General features: G+C 42.6%; 1 protein-coding gene across 7 annotated transcripts in view; it reads right to left on the reverse strand.

Moving 5' to 3' along the window:
• Nucleotides 1–18,151, reverse strand: part of vps13a (vacuolar protein sorting 13 homolog A) — a 422,990-nt gene that overhangs the window by 236,008 nt on the left and 168,831 nt on the right. For all 7 annotated transcript variants that reach the window (XM_043712521.2, XM_043712545.2, XM_043712559.2 and 4 more), the window contains 3 exons: nt 16,616–16,675; nt 10,646–10,811; nt 3,324–3,440 (listed from right to left, as the gene is read on the reverse strand). In XM_043712521.2, coding sequence (XP_043568456.2) covers nt 3,324–3,440; nt 10,646–10,811; nt 16,616–16,675 — 343 coding nt within the window. The remainder of the gene's footprint in view (nt 1–3,323; nt 3,441–10,645; nt 10,812–16,615; nt 16,676–18,151) is intronic.

Here is an 18,151-nt window from a genome sequence, read left to right on the forward strand (position 1 = left end):
TCTACTCTTACATCTTATGGTCTAAATACAATAAATATCACTAGAGGAAAATTACTTGGGAAACAAATGGGGCTAGAGACCAGGAAGTTCTCTGGACCTGATGGAATACATTCTAGGATATTAAAAGAAGTAGCTGCAAAGACAGCAAATGCGCAGGTAGTGATCTTCCCAAATTTTAAGCATTATCGAAATGTCGAAAACAATTGGAAAACGACCAGTGTAACCTCTTATTCAGAAAGGCAGGAATATTAAAAAAAAAGAAAAGTTCACTGTCTCTGGGTTGATACTAGGCATAGAGGTATTCAGCATGTACTCATTGGGAGTTTACATGAATGAGAATGAGAGGAGATCTTATTGAAACATAAATAATTCTTAAAGAGACTTGATAGGGTAAATGCAGTGTTATACTTTCTGATTGTGTCCTCTGATCCTCAATGTTTGCACACAAGTGGGGGTTCCCCATCTAAGACTGAGACAAGGAGGACTTTTTCTCTCAAACTGGTGAATCTGTGGAATTCTTTACCAGCAGAGGATTTTTGAATCAAACTCATTAAAGAACAGTCAAGGTTGAGACAGACAGACCACTTTCTAATCACTGAGGGAATCACAAACATAGGAAAGTGTTGAGGATCATCAGATCAGCAATATTTGCAATGACTTGATGGGCTGAAAATGTGTTGCTGGAAAAGCGCAGCAGGTCAGGCAGCATCCAAGGAACAGGAGAATCGACGTTTCGGGCATAAGCCCTTCTTCAGGAGTCTTGATGGGCTCAATTTCTGGATTAGTGGTGCTGGAAGAGCACAGCAGTTCAGGCAGCATCCGAGGACAGGCAAAATCCGAGGACAGGCAAAATCTGTCCTCGGATGCTGCCTGAACTGCTGTGCTCTTCCAGCACCACTAATCCAGAATCTGGTTTCCAGCATCTGCAGTTATTGTTTTTACCTCATTGATGGGCTCAATGCCTATTTTTGCTCTTGAATCCCATGGTGTTACAATTTATGGTAGAAGAAGATTGGGAATAAATACTCCATTCCCACCCTCCCCAACAAGCTATCACTATTACCCTCAATCTGCATCCACCTATCGCCTTCCCAGCTACCTTCCCTCCAGCCCACCCCCACATTTATCTCTCAGCTCCCTTTCCCCTCCACATTCCTGATGAAGGGCTTATGCCCGAAATGAGGACTCTCCTGCTCTTTGGATGCTGCCTGACCTGCTGTTTTTTTCCAGCGCCACACTATTCGACTCTGACTCTCCTGCATCTGCAGTCCTCACTTTCTCCCAGTTGATTTATTGAAGTCAAATACCTACCCAGTTCAGCTCTGAACAAACTCACCTCCCCTTGATATTTAATGGCATAAATCTCCCTGAATCTGCTACTGTCAATATCCTGGGACTACCATTGATCAGAATTAAAACTGGAACAATTAGAAAAATACCGCAGCTGTAAGAACATGTTGGAAGATAGAAATTCTGAGGGGTGTAACTCAGCTATCTCCGCCAAAGGACACCCACCACCATTAAGGCACAATTCAGGAGTATGATAGAATACTGTCCATTCGCCTAAACATGAGCAGGTTCAACAACCTTGATGAAGTTCAAAATAAATCAGAACACAGCAGCACGCTTCACCGGAACACCACTCCCCCAACCCCATGCCTGTTAACTTGCATTCTCTGCACCATTAATACACGTGGCAGCAATGCAATATCTCACCTAGACGTCATCAAATTTTCCAAATTTGCAACTTCTACCACACGAAGGACACAGCAGCAAATGAACAGAATATCACCGCCTTGGAGCTACATCGCTATTGCTTCACTGTCACTAGGTTATAAACATAGAACTCCCTTCCCAATATCACCACTACATCCCAGGGGTAGAAATAGTCCAAGTTGGTAAAACTGCCTGCTACTTCAGTGCATCAACGTGTTCCCTGGCCAACATGCGTCTCAGGTTTGCTGCAGTGCTCCAACAAAGCTCAACATAAGCTTGAATAACAGCACCTCATTTTTGACTTGGAAACTATACAGCCTTCTAGACTCAATATGGACTTCAGCAATTTTAGGACTTGAGGCACCTTCTCCCATGTCCTTACCCCAAGCCCCACACACCAGACAATGTTATCACATGGTCTGCTATTACACACAACCCATTATTAGCACTAATAGGCCCCATTAGCAGCCATTTATACTCCTAGGCTGACTGTTATCCACTCTTTTGTCTATTCAACTATTCTTCTCTCCCTAGGCTCCATTTCCACCATTTGTTTTCTCCTTACTCTTCCCGCTACCCCCACCTCCCACACTACTTTCAGCTCAGAAAAAAAAAATTATGCAAACATCAGTTTTGAATAAGGATTACTGGACCTGAAACATCAATTTTCACTCTGCTTTCTCTCCAGAGATGCTGCCAGACCTGCTGAGATTTTCCAAAAAGTTCTGTTTTTGTTTCTGATTTCCAGAATACACAGTTCTTTTGGTTTTCTTTGGTAAATAACACTCATCTTCAAGGGTGATAAATGCCCTGTCAAATGTTCACATTCTTTGAATGATTTTACAAAATAAAACTCACTGTTCTTTGTACAGAAGAGTCCTCACGGACCTCTTTGTTCTTCATTGTATTACCTCATATTTATCTATGTTGATCTTAATTTGTCAATTATTCATTTTTCCAAAACTTGATTAATATTAATCTCTAATTCATTGCAGACCTATTGGGTGCTATCACCCTCAAATTGGCAACATCTATAAATTTATCAATTATAGTTTTGATTCTAAGGGTCATAGTTATGTAAAATATGAACACCAGTGATCCCAGCACTGATCCTTGTGGAATTCTAGTTCCCACCCTCTGAAATTCTGAACACATTTCTTTCAACATCATTATTTTTCTTGTAATAATTATGCAAAGTTGCTGCATTTTTCTTGGGATTGCATTCTTCAACCATTATAAATAGGATGCAAATCAACTATTGAATAGGCTCCCCATTTCCTTAGTTTTAATTATAAATCCTAACTTTCAGCTTTCAAAGGGTCCACGTTACACGTGACCACTCTAATTTTCCTACTAGAAACAAATAATATTGCAATAATTTTGATATTATATTCTTTGCACGTTCCTTCTTCTAATCCCTATTTGTGACCCAATGAATGTTTATTTTGCCAAAACTGCTTGCTGGTTATTAATATCCAAAATTTGCAAAATTATAAAATGCAAATCTTTAAGTAAGCAAATGTATTTATGTCTTCTGTGTACCTTAATTCGCAAGTTACTAAAAAAAATGCCTGCATCGACAATAGAAACATGATTCAACTACTTACCCACAATGCTTATTTCGGCAATTCTTCTGGTTGGATCACAGACGAAAATCTTCAGAAGTGCCAGTTCTGCACACAAATGAAGTTTGATCAGATCTTCTAACCTTCCACTTCTCGGAGCTAAAAAAGGAGTTAAAAGAATGTGTATAATTACAGTTAAATATAAATTTGCAAAGAAAAGACAGAGAAAGAGAGACGCGCACACTGAAAGACGGGGGAGAGGGAGAGAGAGGCAGAAAGGCAGAGAGAGAGAGACAGAGAGACAGACAGACAGAGAATCAGAGACAAAGAGAGAGAAGGACAGAGAGAGAGAGAGACAGACAGACAGACACAAAGAGCGAGTGGGAGAGGTACCGAGACAGAGGGACTGTGACAGAGAGAGAGACAGACAGACAGACAGAGACAGAGAAAGAGAGGCAGAGTTTGAGAAAGAGAGAGAGAAACAGAGACACAAACACACACAGACTGGGGGAGGGGGAAGAGAGAGAGAGGGACACAGAAAGAGAGACAGAGACAAAGAGAGACAGAGACACACTGAGCGAGAGAGAGAGAGACAGAGAGAGAGACAGAGAAACAGGGACATAACGAGAGATAGAGAGACAGACACAGAGATAGAGGAACAGAGACAGAGAGAAAGACACTGAGTGAGAGAGAAAGACAAAGAGAACAAGGGGGGAGAGAGAGAGAGAGAGAGAGAGAGAGAGAGAGAGAGAGAAAAACAGGGACAGAGAGAGAGAGACAGAGTGAAAGAGGGACAGACAGAGAGAGAGGGAGACAAATACAGAGACAGAGAGAAAGTTTGGGAGAAGATTTGTAGCTCGGGTGCTCGTTGTTGTGGTTCTGTTCGCCGAGCTGGGAATTTGTCTTGCAAACGTTTCATCCTCTGTCTAAACCAATGTAGTGTACAAAATCCCATGCAAGGACTGCACAAAACACTACATAGGACAAACAGGAAGACAGCTAACGATCCGTATCCATGAACACCAACTAGCCACGAAATGACACGACCAGCTATCCTTAGTAGCCACACATGCAGATGACAAGCAACATGAATTCGACTGGGACAACACTACCATTATAGGGCAAGCCAAACAGAGAACAGCCAGGGAATTCCTAGAGGCATGGCACTCATCCACAGACTCTATCAACAAACACGTCGACCTGGACCCAATATACCGGCCACTATTAGATTAGATTATTAGATTAGATTAGATTACATTACAGTGTGGAAACAGGCCCTTCGGCCCAACAAGTCCACACCGACCCGCCGAAGCGAAACCCACCCATGCCCCTACATTTACCCCTTACCTAACACGACGGGCAATTTAGCATGGCCAATTCACCTGACCCTGCACATCTTTGGACTGTGGGAGGAAACCGGAGCACCCGGAGGAAACCCACGCAGACACGGGGAGAACGTGCAAATTCCACACAGTCAGCCGCCTGAGGCGGGAAGTGAACCCGGGTCTCAGGCGCTGTGAGGCAGCAGTGCTAACCACTGTGCCACCGTGCCGCCCACTATAGTGGACAGCTGGAACTGACAACCGGAAGCGGCAGAGACAGGCCACTATAAATGCCGGAGGAAACATCACAGAAGCGCTTCACAGGAGGCTCCCATGCACTGAGGATGTCACCTAGACAGGGGACGAAACGTTTGCAAGACAAATTCTCAGCTCGGCGAACAGAACCACAACAACAGAGAGAAAGACATCGAGCGAGAGAGAGACAGACAGAGAGGGAGAGAAAGACAGAGAGAGGGGGAGAAACAGAGACAGAGAAAGACACACAGAGAGAAAGACACACAGAGAGACAGACACACAGAGAGACAGACAGAATGACAGACAGAGCGAGAGAGAGGGACAGACACACTCTCACACACAGACAGACAGAGAGAGACACACGGTGGGGGGTTGGGGAGAGAGAGAAACACAGTGAGATAGACACACAGACACTGAGAAATACAGGCAAAAGAGAGAGAAGTAGAGAGATAGAGAGACACAGAGAGAAAGGTAGAGAGAGCAAGAGAAAGGCAGATAGAGACAGAGACAGACATAAACACAGAAGTGAGAAAGACATACACAGATACACAGAGAGAGACACAGAGAGACACACACATACCCAGATACACAGAGAGAGAGAGACACACACAGATACACAGAGAGACAGAGAGAGAGACACACACACACATACACATATATACAGAGAAAGACACAGAGAGAGAGAGAGAGAGAGCGAGAGAAAGACAGAGAGAAACAGTGACAGAGAGACACAACACAAAGTGGGACAGACAGAGATACACACTGAGAGACATGCAGAGACAGAGAGAGAGGGGGGAACAAGAGATAGGGTGAGATAGACACAGAAAGACATTGAGAGACGCCAACAGAAACACAGGAGAGAGAGAGGTAGAGAGTTGAGGTACAGAGAGAGAAAGAGAGAGAGACACACACACAAGCACAAAGAGAGAGAAAGAGAGACAGACAGAGAGAAAGACAGACAGACACAAAGAGAGAGAGTGCAACAGGCACACATACAGAGCGAGAGAGACACAAAGAGAGTGAGAGACAGAGAGAGAGACACACACACGGAAAGCGAGAGACAGAGACAAACAAAGACAGAGAGACAGACAGTCAGAAACACACAGAAGACAGAGAGACACCCAGATACAGAGAGAGAGAGAGAAACAGAGAGAGACAGAGACAGAGAGAGACAAACAGAGACAGGGACACAGAGAGAGAGACACACACAAGCAGAGAGAGAGACACACACACACACAAGCAGAGACAGACACAGAGACACAGGCACAGAGAGTACACATAGGAACAGGGAAAAAGAGACGCAGAGAGACAGAGAGAGATGCAGAGAGAGAGAGTCACACAGACAGAGAGACAGATAAAGAGAGAGAGATAGAGACAGACAGACAAAGACAGAGAGAGACACACAGAGACAGCGAGAGACAGACACAGAGAAGAGAGAGACACAGGGCAAGAGAGAGAAAGACACAGAGAGGGAGAGACAATGACAGACAGAAACAGAGAGAGAGAGAGAGACAGTGACAGACAGAAACAGAGAGAGACAGAGTGAGACAGAGAGAGAGAAAGACAGGGTGATAGAGAGACAGAGACAGAGAAAGAGAGAAAGACACAGGGTGAGAGAGAAAGACACAGAGAGGGACAGAGAGAGAGGGACAGAGAGAGAGGGACAGAGAGAGAGAGAGAGACAGAAAGACAGGAGAGAGAAACACACAGTGAGGGACAGAGAGAGAGGAAGAGACAGACAGAGAGAGACAGACAGACAGAGATAGATAGATAGATAGATAGAGAGAGAGATAGACAGAGGGAGAGAGAGACACACACATACACACAGACAGACAGAGAAAGAGAGAGAGACACCACTAACAGAAAGAGAGAGAGATAGAGTGAGATAGACACACAAGACATTGAGAGATGCCGGCAGAAACACAGGAGAGAGAGAGAGAAAAACACAGGCACAGAAAGAGACACACAGACAGAGAGAGGAACAGAAAGACAGATAGACACAAAGAGAGAGAGAGAGAGAGAGAGAGAGAGACAGGCACAGAGAGGGAGAGAGACAGAGAGAAAGACAGATAGACACAAAGACAGAGAGCGAGGGGCACACACACACACACACACACAGAGCGAGAGAGACACACAGACAGAAAGTGAGACACACACACACAAACAAACACAGAGTGGGACAGACAGAGACAGACACTGACAGAGAGACAATGTGAGATAGACACAAAGACAGACAGGGACAGGCAGAAACATAGAAGAGAGAGAGAGAGGTAGAGAGACAGAGAGACACTCAGAGAACGAGAGAGGGACTAAGACAGAGCGACAGACAGAAACACAGAAGACAGAGAGACACATAGACAGAGAGAGAGAGAATCGCAGAGAGAGAGAGTCACACAGAGACAGACAGAGAGAGATAGAGGGAGACAGAGACAGAGAGAGACAGAGACAGAGAAAGAGAGAGAGAGAAAGACACTGGGTGTGAGAGAGAGAGAGAGAGAGAGAGAGAGAGAGAGAGACATAGACAAAGCGGTACTGAGACAAAGACCAAGAGAGAAAAAGAGAGAGAGTGACAGACAGAAACAGAGACAGAGAGAGAAACAGAGAGAGGGAGAAAGAGAGAGATAGAGGGAGACAGAGAGACATACAAACAGACACACACACACAGACATACAGAGTGGGACAAAGATACACACTAAGAGACACGCAGAGAGAGAGGGAGGGAGAGATAGAGTGAGATAGATGCAGTAAGACATTGAGATGCTGGCAGAAATACAGGAGAGAGAGAGGTAGAGAGATAGAGAGACACAGAGAGAGAGGCAGATAGGGACAGAGAGACAGACAGAAACACAGAAGAGAGAGACACAGAGAGAGAGAGAGAAAGAGAGATAGAGAGGGAGACAGAGAGAGACTGATAGAGGGACAGAGGGAGAGCAGCAGACACAGAGAGAGAGAGACACACACACACACAGAGCGAGAGACACTGGCAGAGAGAGAGAGAGAGAGACGGGGGGGTCATGCGCAGAGAGAGACAGAGAGGGCGTGGGGGGGGGGGCAGGTGCAGAGAGACACAGCCAGCCAGACACAAAGAGAGAGAGCACGAGAGCGATACACACACACATACAGAGCGAGAGAGAGAGACAGACAGAGATAGAGAGAGAGAGAAGAAAGACAGACACAGAGACAGACAGACACAGAGACAGAGAGAGACATAGACAGAGAGAAAGACACAGAGCGAGAGACAGAAAGACACAGAGAGAGAGGGAGACAGAAAAGACAGAGAAAGAGAAAGAGACACAGTGACATAGAGAGAGACAGACAGAGTGAGACAGAGAGAGAGAAAGAGAGAAAGACACAGGGTGAGAGATGGAGAGACAGAGACGGAGAAAGAGAGAAAGACACAGGGTGAGAAAGACACAGAGAGAAAGACAGAGAGAGAGGGACAGAGAGAGAAATACAGAGAGAGAGAGAGAGAGAGAAAGACAGAAAGAGAGAGAGAGGGAGAGACAGACAGACAGGGACAGAGAGGGACAGAGAGAGACAGACAGAGACAAAGGGGGATAGATAGAGAAAGACATAGAGGGAGAAGACAGAAAGAGAGAGACAGACACAGAGGGAGACAGAGGGAGAGGGAGACACACACATATACACAGACAGAGAGAGACAAACACAGAGTGGGACAGAGAGAGAGAGAGAGATAGACACACAAGACATTGAGAGATGCCAGCAGAAACACAGGAGAGAGAGAGGTAGAGAGACACAGAGAGAGGGGAGAGAGAGAGAGAGGAGAGAGAGAGAAACACAGGCACAGAGAGAGAGAGAGACACAGAGAGGGACAGAAAGACAGATAGACACAAAGACAGAGAGAGAGACAGGCACAGAGAAAGAGAGCGAGTGAGACAGGGAGAAAGACAGATAGACACAGACAGAGAGCGAGAGGCACACACACAAAGCAAGAGACACACACAGAGAGTGAGACACACACAAACAAACAAACACACATGAGTGGGACAGACACTGACAGAGAGACAATGTGAGATAGACACAAAGACACAGACAGGGACAGGCAGAAACACAGAAGAGATAGAGAGAGGTAGAGAGACAGAGAGAGCGATAAAGACAGAACGACAGACAGACAGATACACAGAAGACAGAGAGACACATAGACAGAGAGAGAGAGATGCAGAGTCGCAGAGAGAGAGAGTCACACAGAGACAGAGAGAGAGTGATAGAGAGAGAGAGAGAGAGAGAGACAGAGGAAGAGAGAAAGACACAGGGCAAGAGAGAAAGACACAGGGTGAGACAGAGAGAGAGAGACAGAGACAGAGACAAAGAGGTACTGAGACAAAGACCGAGAGAGAAAAAGAGTGAGTGACAGACAGAAACAGAGACAGAGAGAGAAACAGAGAGAGAAAGAGAGAGAGAGAGAGAGAGAGAGAGAGAGAGAGAGACATACAAACAGACACACACACAGAGACATACAGAGTGGGACAAAGACACACACTGAGAGACATGCAGAGAGAGAGAGGGAGGGAGGGAGAGGTAGAGTGAGATAGACAGAGCAAGACATTGAGATGCTGGCAGAAATACAGGGGAGAGTGGTAGAGAGACAGAGATACAGAGAGAGAGGCAGACAGAAACACAGAAGAGAGAGAAAGAGAGATAGAGAGGGAGATGGAGAGAGAATGAGAGAGAGACAGGGACAGAGGGAGAGGGGCAGACACTCAGAGAGACACACACACACAGAGCGAGAGAGAGCGAGAGAGAGCGAGAGAGAGAGACAGACAGGGGGTGGGGGCAGGCACAGAGAGAGACAGCCAGCCAGCCAGCCACAAAGAGAGAGAGCACGAGAGATAGATACACACACACACACACACTCACACAGAGCGAGAGAGAGACAGAGATAGTGAGAGACAGAGAGAATGAGACACTCTCATACAGAGAGACAGAGAGAGAGAGACATACACACAGACAGAGAAAGAGCGAGTGACAGAGACACACATATAGACAGAGACACACAGAGACAGGGAAATAGAGAGACAGACACACACACTCACAGAGAGAGAGAGAGAGACAAACACACAGGCATACACACACACACACACACACACACACAGGGACAGACAGAGAGAGAGAGACAGAGACACAGAGACAAACAGGCACACAGAGTGACAGACAGAGACAGACACACACACAGACAGAGAGAAAGAGACATACACACAGAGACAGAGAGAGACAAACAGAGAGAGAGCAAAACACACACAGAGACAGAGAGAAACAGACACACAGACAGACAGAGACACAGAGAGAGATAAAGAGACACAGAGAGAGGGGGAGAGAGAGAGAGAGAGGGAGAGAGAGAGAGAGAGGTGAAGGAGAGAGAGAGAGAGAGGAGAGAGAGAGGTGAAGGAGAGAGAGAGAGAGGAGAGAAAGAGAGAAAAAGAGAGACTGAGACACAGAGACAATTTGAAGTTGCCCGTCAGCCTCACAATATTATGCATTTGCACGCATCGGAAGCTAGATATCCGAATATAGAAGGTCCGGTTCTTTGCAGCCTAAATGTGTTCTCTTCTCAAACAGTATAAAATGTTACTATCTCGTTAGATTGATATCCTTGCAAAAGTCCTGATGATCACAAGACAAAAACGTACTTTTTTTTCCAGCAACGCCAATGGAAGATCATGAGAAACTGGAATATGAATTATCACCTCAGATACAAAAGAGAGTTTAGAAAAAAAAGGTAAAGATATTATAGAAAGCAAATTAAAGCAGAAGCTGAATATTTCTTACATGTCTTCTTCTTTGTGAGGAGTTCGTCTTTCTTCTCCTCAATTTCAGGAGCCTGTTCGTCTGAACTGACCTTGGTTTCTGATTGTGGGATAAGGTTCATTAGGAAATGAATGGAGCTTAGCAGAGCTTCACTGTGTAAATAAACATCCAAAGATGAAAAGTTCACCTAAATGAAAATAAAACAAACAACTTGAGCATTTCGGAGGATATCAAGTAATTCTTAATAACGAAATCTTTTAATGCAACATAAAAATAAAACTAGTAAGTTCACAAAAACAAAAATCGATTTCATATTGTTTAATACTTTCAGTAATATTTTCTTAAATACTAGTTGAAAAGTAATTCAATTCCAACTCATATGATCACGTGTCTTAACACCTTCTTTCAGTCCAAGGTGATAGCTTCTCCATGAATTGTAAGTAGATAAGCAATTGCTGTCTCACATTGTACCAAGTGCCAGATGGTGGTTCTGAACTCTATAATCAAGCTTAATAAATGTGGTTCAGAAGTCTACACTGTATGGGAAATAGCCATCTCAAACATCTCACTTTCTGCGAATTACTTGAGGTGCAATGGCTGTGTTTGATACAGACACACTCCATTTAGAAGTGATCTCACCAGACAATGAAAATCGGGGCTTTGGTGATGGAATTTCACAGTAATTTTAAAAAGCCAACTTATATTTCCTGTCATTATCTGTCAATTTAAATATTTCAAGTAGGAAATTAATATGGCCCTTGAGAGTTGTGGCTTTAAGTTTAATGAGGTGGTGATGGTTGAGAATACTGCTGAATTATTTTAATTCTGTTTCTGTAGGAGTATAAATACCAAATATATCAATATAAATACAGAAGGTAACGTTACAACCAGAGTGCAAAACTTAAACTCAAGGAGTCATCGTGAAAAGTAAAAGATATACTCTGGCAAAAATCTCAAGAGAAATTAGACTCCTGGTGACTATACCTTCCAGTGTGTTACTGGAATTCTTGATTCAAATTAGGCTATGGAGCATGAAATAGCTGTGTGGTATCTCTAATTGGAAGGAATGGGTTTTCTGCTAGCTATGCCAATGACTGACCAATAACCCTTCCCACAGAAACTTCTGCCCATGAGGATTTTTCTGAACACTGGGAATTGGTATTGATAGCTGCTGTCCCTTCATCTGCGAAAACAAAGTGATTTTTTATATTGAATATATTATGTACTCACATAAAGTTTAATTCAGGCAAATCAAAGCCAAACAAATGCAAAGTGCACGAACTAGAGACAGATTTCTGGGTATGGGGTTTCCATTGGGTTGTATGGATTTTTTATTTAAAAAGCAAAATCTGCCATAATCAATTGTACCAGTGCAAAATTCAGAAGATATTAGAAATATGAAAGCATGATAATAGTAATTTGTTGCTGAATGCAGCTTGAAACGGTGAGGGTAGGCAATCTGGTGAATGAAATAATTTCAAGAATTAATCTCTTTCTAAACTTTAGACTAGTTTGGGCTTAACTATGAATTTATTGAAGTTAACCTTCTTTGCATCTTAGGCAGGAATAGACTCCTGGAAAGGCAACTACAGTCAGTTTATGAAATAGCTTTAGAAATTGAGGTCCCCTTTAAACTGATTTTTTTTGTATTGCCTGTGGAGTACGAGACCTTCTGTAATAGCTGCTATCGCAGTTACTTCCCTTCCCAAACAATTTCTTAAACACAGACAAAAGGCAAATTAAAGATAATAGTTGTGAAGATTACCAGGCCACTATTGCCCACAATGCCTCATGACACAAGTTGAGGAGAAAGTGAGGTCTGCAGATGCTGGAGATCAGAGCTGAAAATGTGTTGCTGGAAAAGCGCAGCAGGTCAGGCAGCATTCAGGGAACAGGAGAATCGACGTTTCGGGGCTTATGCCCAAAACATCGATTCTCCTGTTCCCTGGATGCTGCCTGACCTGCTGCGCTTTTCCAGCAACACATTTTCAGCTCATGACACAAGTTGTTTAGCAGATACAAAAATCTGTCCATAGGTAAAATAGAAACAGAAAACAGATCTTACAATGCAAGTGGAGAAAGTTATTCTGACATTGTGAGGAGCTGTCCTGTGCTCACTGGTTAAAAACAATTTAGACACATCACAGAGATTACCAGCCCCAGAGAACAGGATTTATCAACAAGTGCTGAGGCAGAAGGCATGCCTTGTAGGAGCAGTCCTCAGCAGGGAGCTGTCTTCTTCACATGAAAAAAGAAATGGAGGTAAGAGATCCCATCATATCAGCCAAACAGCAGGATGCTGTCTTCACAACTTTAATGGGGTTGATACATTCCATACCAACTGCCTGTTCATTCTCCAGTATCAGTCAACTATCCTCAAATGTCATGGGTCGTACTTTTTTTGTCTGATTAACTAATGTATATCTAAATCATTGTTAATTGAACTTAATAAGCTATCTGAAAATTCCTGAGATTTGTGAATGGTCACCTGCCTAAATTAGGGGACAGTGTTCGTGAACCTACCTAACACTTCATTGAACTGCATTCTCAAGCCAACAGTGCTAACTCACCTTCATAGAATCTCATCTAGCATACACTAAGTGCACAAAATATGCAAGCACGAAGATAGCAGCTTGTGAATGAATACAGTTTGAAAACAGATGAGACATTCATCACTGAGGGAGGAGGTGCTCTCCTGATAATTTATCAAAAAACGGTCAGAGAAGGAGCTTGATACTAGCAGGTGAAGTTCAATTCAGAAACTCAGAAGCATTGTTAGGTAAGCAGATAGCTGAGCTTCAAGATTTCTTCTGTAAGCAGGTCAGTAGTTGAACTGATATGGGGGAGATTATAAGATTAAATACAAAGCTTAACATTTTAAATACTTAATAATCAGGAACTGTTACAGGGCAGCCTCGATTATCCAAACCACATGGGCAGGGAGCATTTTGTTCAGATAATCACATGTTCGGATAATCGAATGTTCGGATAACACAGTTTACCCAAGCATCAGGACCTTGAGATCTTGTTCGGATAATCTATGTTCAGATAACCAAGACTGTTCTCTCCTATTTCTAAACTTAATTAGCTAGATAGAACACATTAAAGATGGCACGCCAGGCTCTATACTGCAGCTGTTGTGAAAGTCCAAGTGAACACCTGCCTGATCCACAGCAATCACTTTTGCAGCAAGAATCTGTATCTCAAGCAAGTTAACCTTAGAGCTGATGCACTGGAATCTGAACTTTAGACCTAGCGATACTTCGGGTCATGGGTGGGTCAGGGGTCATGATCCAAGTTTCCTAAGTTAAGAGATGACCATTCACAAAATACACTGTACAGAATTTTCAGAGCTTGTTATGTTTAAGCAGCAGCCGCAGTTTGGATTTACATTAGACAGACAAAGAATGCTCATGTTTCAAAGCAATGACATAACACACTAGGATGAGTAACTCGTTTGCTCTGATTTATTTTTGTCAATTCTGCAGAGATACAATGAAAAGTATTATTTTGTGCGCTACAAGTATCAAAGATAGCCACGTAGTAGCAGCATAGTGCACAGATTCCTCACCCCCAGAAGCCCATTGCTTATCTACTCAGTTTGCCTTTACTACTTTTCTTTTTCTGTTTTTAATGTTGATCAATTAGTAAAGATATCAAATTCATCATAGCTTAATTTACAAGCTTCAGCTGTGAGCTTCTTCTCAGCGGTGGTTGCTTCCGGCGGTCCAAAATGGCATTTTTTTCCAGTGTGTTGGTCTCAGCCTGCGGACTGGTCACTGATGGGATGGTTTGTCCCATTTTCAGAGCAGTCCAGCTCAATCTTAATCTTTCAGCTCGGTATTCTTATGTGTCGGCAGGTTGTTTTATCCATGGGTGCGGTCTTGCACTGGCCCAATGATCTGACAGCTCAGCATTTTAAATGGTGTTCCTGGCAGTGGTTTTTCTTCAGATGCTTTTGGTATGATGAGTAGCGTCCTAGCATTTCGGTCTTTGTCCTGTCGTGTCATTCTCGTCCAGAATGTTGTTCTATCGTCTCTTGATTGGATTTCCTCAAGACAAGGAGCCTTTAAGTGGATCTTGATGAACATTGTCTTATATTTACCTTGTGTAAGATATCATTTTATCATGACTTCTGTCATAAATATAGGCACCATGGTAGGGCAATTTAGAACACTTTTCATTGTATTTTTTCTTGTAAAAATTACATATGACAATAAATTTTAAATTCTAATAAATTCAACCAGACAAATCATACCTCACATCAGTATATCAGGGGAACAGAACAGTATACAGAATATCGTCTTACAGCTACAGAGAGGTTGCAGAGAAAGATCAACTCTAATATAGGAGGGGAGCATTCCTAAGTCTGATAACAATGGGGAAGAAGCTGTCCTTAGATCTGTTGGTTCATGTACATGTTTTTAAACTTTTGTATCTTCTGACCAATGAAGAGGGTGGAAGAGAATATAATCATAACCACTCCCACCCTGGTTTTGTTGGCTGCTTTTTTGAGACAGTGAGAAGTGTCGATGGAGTCAACGAAAGGAAGGCTGGTTTTGATGATGGACAGGTTTGCGTTCACAAATCTCTGTAATTTCTTGCTGCCTTGGGAAGAGTAGTTGCACAACAAATGGTGATGCATCCGGATGTGATGCTTTCCACTGGTGCTTAAGTAAAAATTGCTAAGAGTTTTTGTGGACATGCCAAATTTCCTCAGCCTTCTGAGGAAATAGGAGCATTGGTGTACTTTCTTGACTGAGTAGTGGACATGGATGGACCAGGATAGATTATTGGTGATACTTACTCCTGGGAATTTGAAGCTCTTTGACAAAATCCATCTCAGCACCACTGATACAGACAGAGGCATATCCTCCACTCTGCTTCCTGAATTCCTGATCAGCTTCTTCCAATTGTTGACATTGAGGAAGAGATTGTCATTTTTACACCATGCCAATTAGCTGTCTACCTCTTTCCTGTACTATGTTTCATCGCTGCCTGAGATTCCAACCCAGTACGATGGTGTCATCAGCAAATTTGTAAATGGAATTACAGCTGAAATATGCCACAAGTCATGAGTGTATGAGTATGGCAGGGGGCTGAGTATGCAGCCTTGCAGGGCACCAGTGTTGAGTATTCTCACGAAGGAGATGTTGTTGCCTATCCTTACTGATTACAGTCTGCGGTTGATGAAATCAAGTATCCAGTAGCAGAGGGGGGAGCAAAAATCTAGAATTTGGCCTTTGGAAATGCATTTTGTTGGAATTGTGGTATTAAAGATGGAGCTAAAGTCAATACATAGGAATCTAATGTGATGTCCTTGCTATCCAGGTGTTCTAGGGATGAGTATTGGGCCAGGGAGATGGCATCTGCCATGGACCTATTGTGACAGTAGTTCTATAATTCTAAGGTAGCAATAAACCTGGGATACTGCCAGTAATGATTATAATGTTTGATCGTTTGGCAACAAATCTAGTAAACAATTTCTTCTGCTAATTTGAACTCATGACAGCTCCTGTGCTGTCCTATCTCTAAAACCCCTTGCTACCTTAATGCATTTTAAAAACTAGAATGAAAACTAGAAAATTTCCAAGCCCTATTCGCACTTGACAAAGCATGAGCTAACCAAGTTAATTCTTTCCTTTAGTGGGTTGTGTAAAGCATGCAATAGTGGAAGCATAACAATCTTTCAAAATTCAACCATCAAGGACACTTCAGTGCTAAAAGCCAAGATAATTGAAACAAACGCTTATTCCAAAATAAAGGTCAGTCATTGACAGAAAGGAGGCAGAAAATGCAAAATTGTTCATTGATACCTAAAAGACAAATAAAAATACATCTATTATCTGGTGACTTATAACGTGCTACTCTCCAGCATGCAGTTTTTTCAACTAATATGCTATAACAACGAAGTGCTGGAAACAGCATTCTGGCTGCTTTTGTTAGCTGTGATAAACAAAATCTATTAAGCAGTCCCGTGAATTCATTTACCTTTATGAGTTGCTCAGTATTTCTATAGGTGGTTTTGAATTCTGGTCCATCTTTGTTAGCCTGGAAAAGAAAGGATTATCAGTTTCTTTCTCATTTTATGGAACAGGCACTGATTGATTTATTCTAGTTTTGAATATGCCATTCAATGTAGTGAGCAAAGATAGTTAGGAATTCACAAAGCCAGTTCATTGCCAATTTCTTAAAGGCAAATAGGGATGAGTAATAAATACCACCCAGCCAGCAATATCCACATCCCATGAAAGAAAACATTTTTTATCTTGATGCCAAAAAGAAGTCAGCGACACCAAGTACACAAACTTCAAGAGTTTAATGATTACATTTTCAAATTTGGTAATGTGATGTTACTTACTTTAAAAAAGAAGTGTGAAATAACCAGCTGATTATTAGTATAGCTGTAGAAAGGTGATTTTAATAAATTGTGAAAATATTCAGTTGCTAATAGGACTACAGAAATACTTAAAAATTAGTTTGAATATTCTACTGAAAGAAAAGGAACAAGAGGTAACTTCACGAATTATGAAGGGTTTTGATAGAGCTGAAAGTGAGGATGAATTTGCTTGTGGTGTATTTGTAACAAAATACATGTAACAATAAATAAATCGAAACAAACTGGAGTACATCAATGAGATAATTGCTATGAATTGCAATGGGGAATTCAGAAAACAATGTCTAACTAAGGAGTACTAAGAATGTGGAACTTGCTAGAACAAAGTAAAATGGACGTGAAAAACATCAAGGGAAGCTAAACAAGTATGTGAAAGAGAAGGGAATACAACATTATGATGGTAGATGTAGATAAAGATGAAGAAACATCAAGGACAGGAGAGAGACTGACATGGTCTGGGCGTGAACGGTTGGTTTCCGTTCTGCATATTCAATGTTACCCCTTATGAAATCAAAGGGTCTGTTCATAAAAATGCCAAATCGTTCGAGTAAAGTTTTTGCCTAGCCACAACACCAAAGCAGCTCTCAAAATCACAGGGTTATATCCTATGTAACTGTTCCGAAGACAAACTGTCCCTATTTGTTTATAGGGATAGTTTGGTAGGTAAAGTAATGGAAAGGGTACTGAGGGATAGGATTTATGAGTATCTGGAAAGGCACTGCTTGATTAGGGACAGCCAGCACGGATTTGTGAAGGGTAGGTCTTGCCTTACAAATCTGATTGAATTCTTTGAGGAGGTGACCAAGCATGTGGATGAGGGTAGAGCAGTGGATGTAGTATACATGGATTTTTGTAAGGCATTTGATAAGGTTCCCCATGGTAGGCTTATGCGGAAAGTCAGGAGGCATGGGATAGAGGGAAATTTGGCCAATTGGATAGAAAACTGGCTAACCGGTCGAAGTCAGAGAGTGGTGGTAGATGGTAAATATTCAGCCTGGAGCCCAGTTACAAGTGGAGTTCCGCAGGGATCAGTTCTGGGTCCTCTGCTGTTTGTAATTTTTATTAATGACTTGGAAGAGGGAGTCGAAGGGTGGGTCAGTAAATTTGCAGATGATACGAAGATTGGTGGA

This window comes from Chiloscyllium plagiosum, unplaced genomic scaffold (assembly GCF_037043375.1).
Source record: "Chiloscyllium plagiosum isolate Xiang-an unplaced genomic scaffold, Cpla_swu_hap1 HiC_scaffold_2, whole genome shotgun sequence".
Lineage (NCBI taxonomy): Eukaryota > Metazoa > Chordata > Chondrichthyes > Orectolobiformes > Hemiscylliidae > Chiloscyllium > Chiloscyllium plagiosum.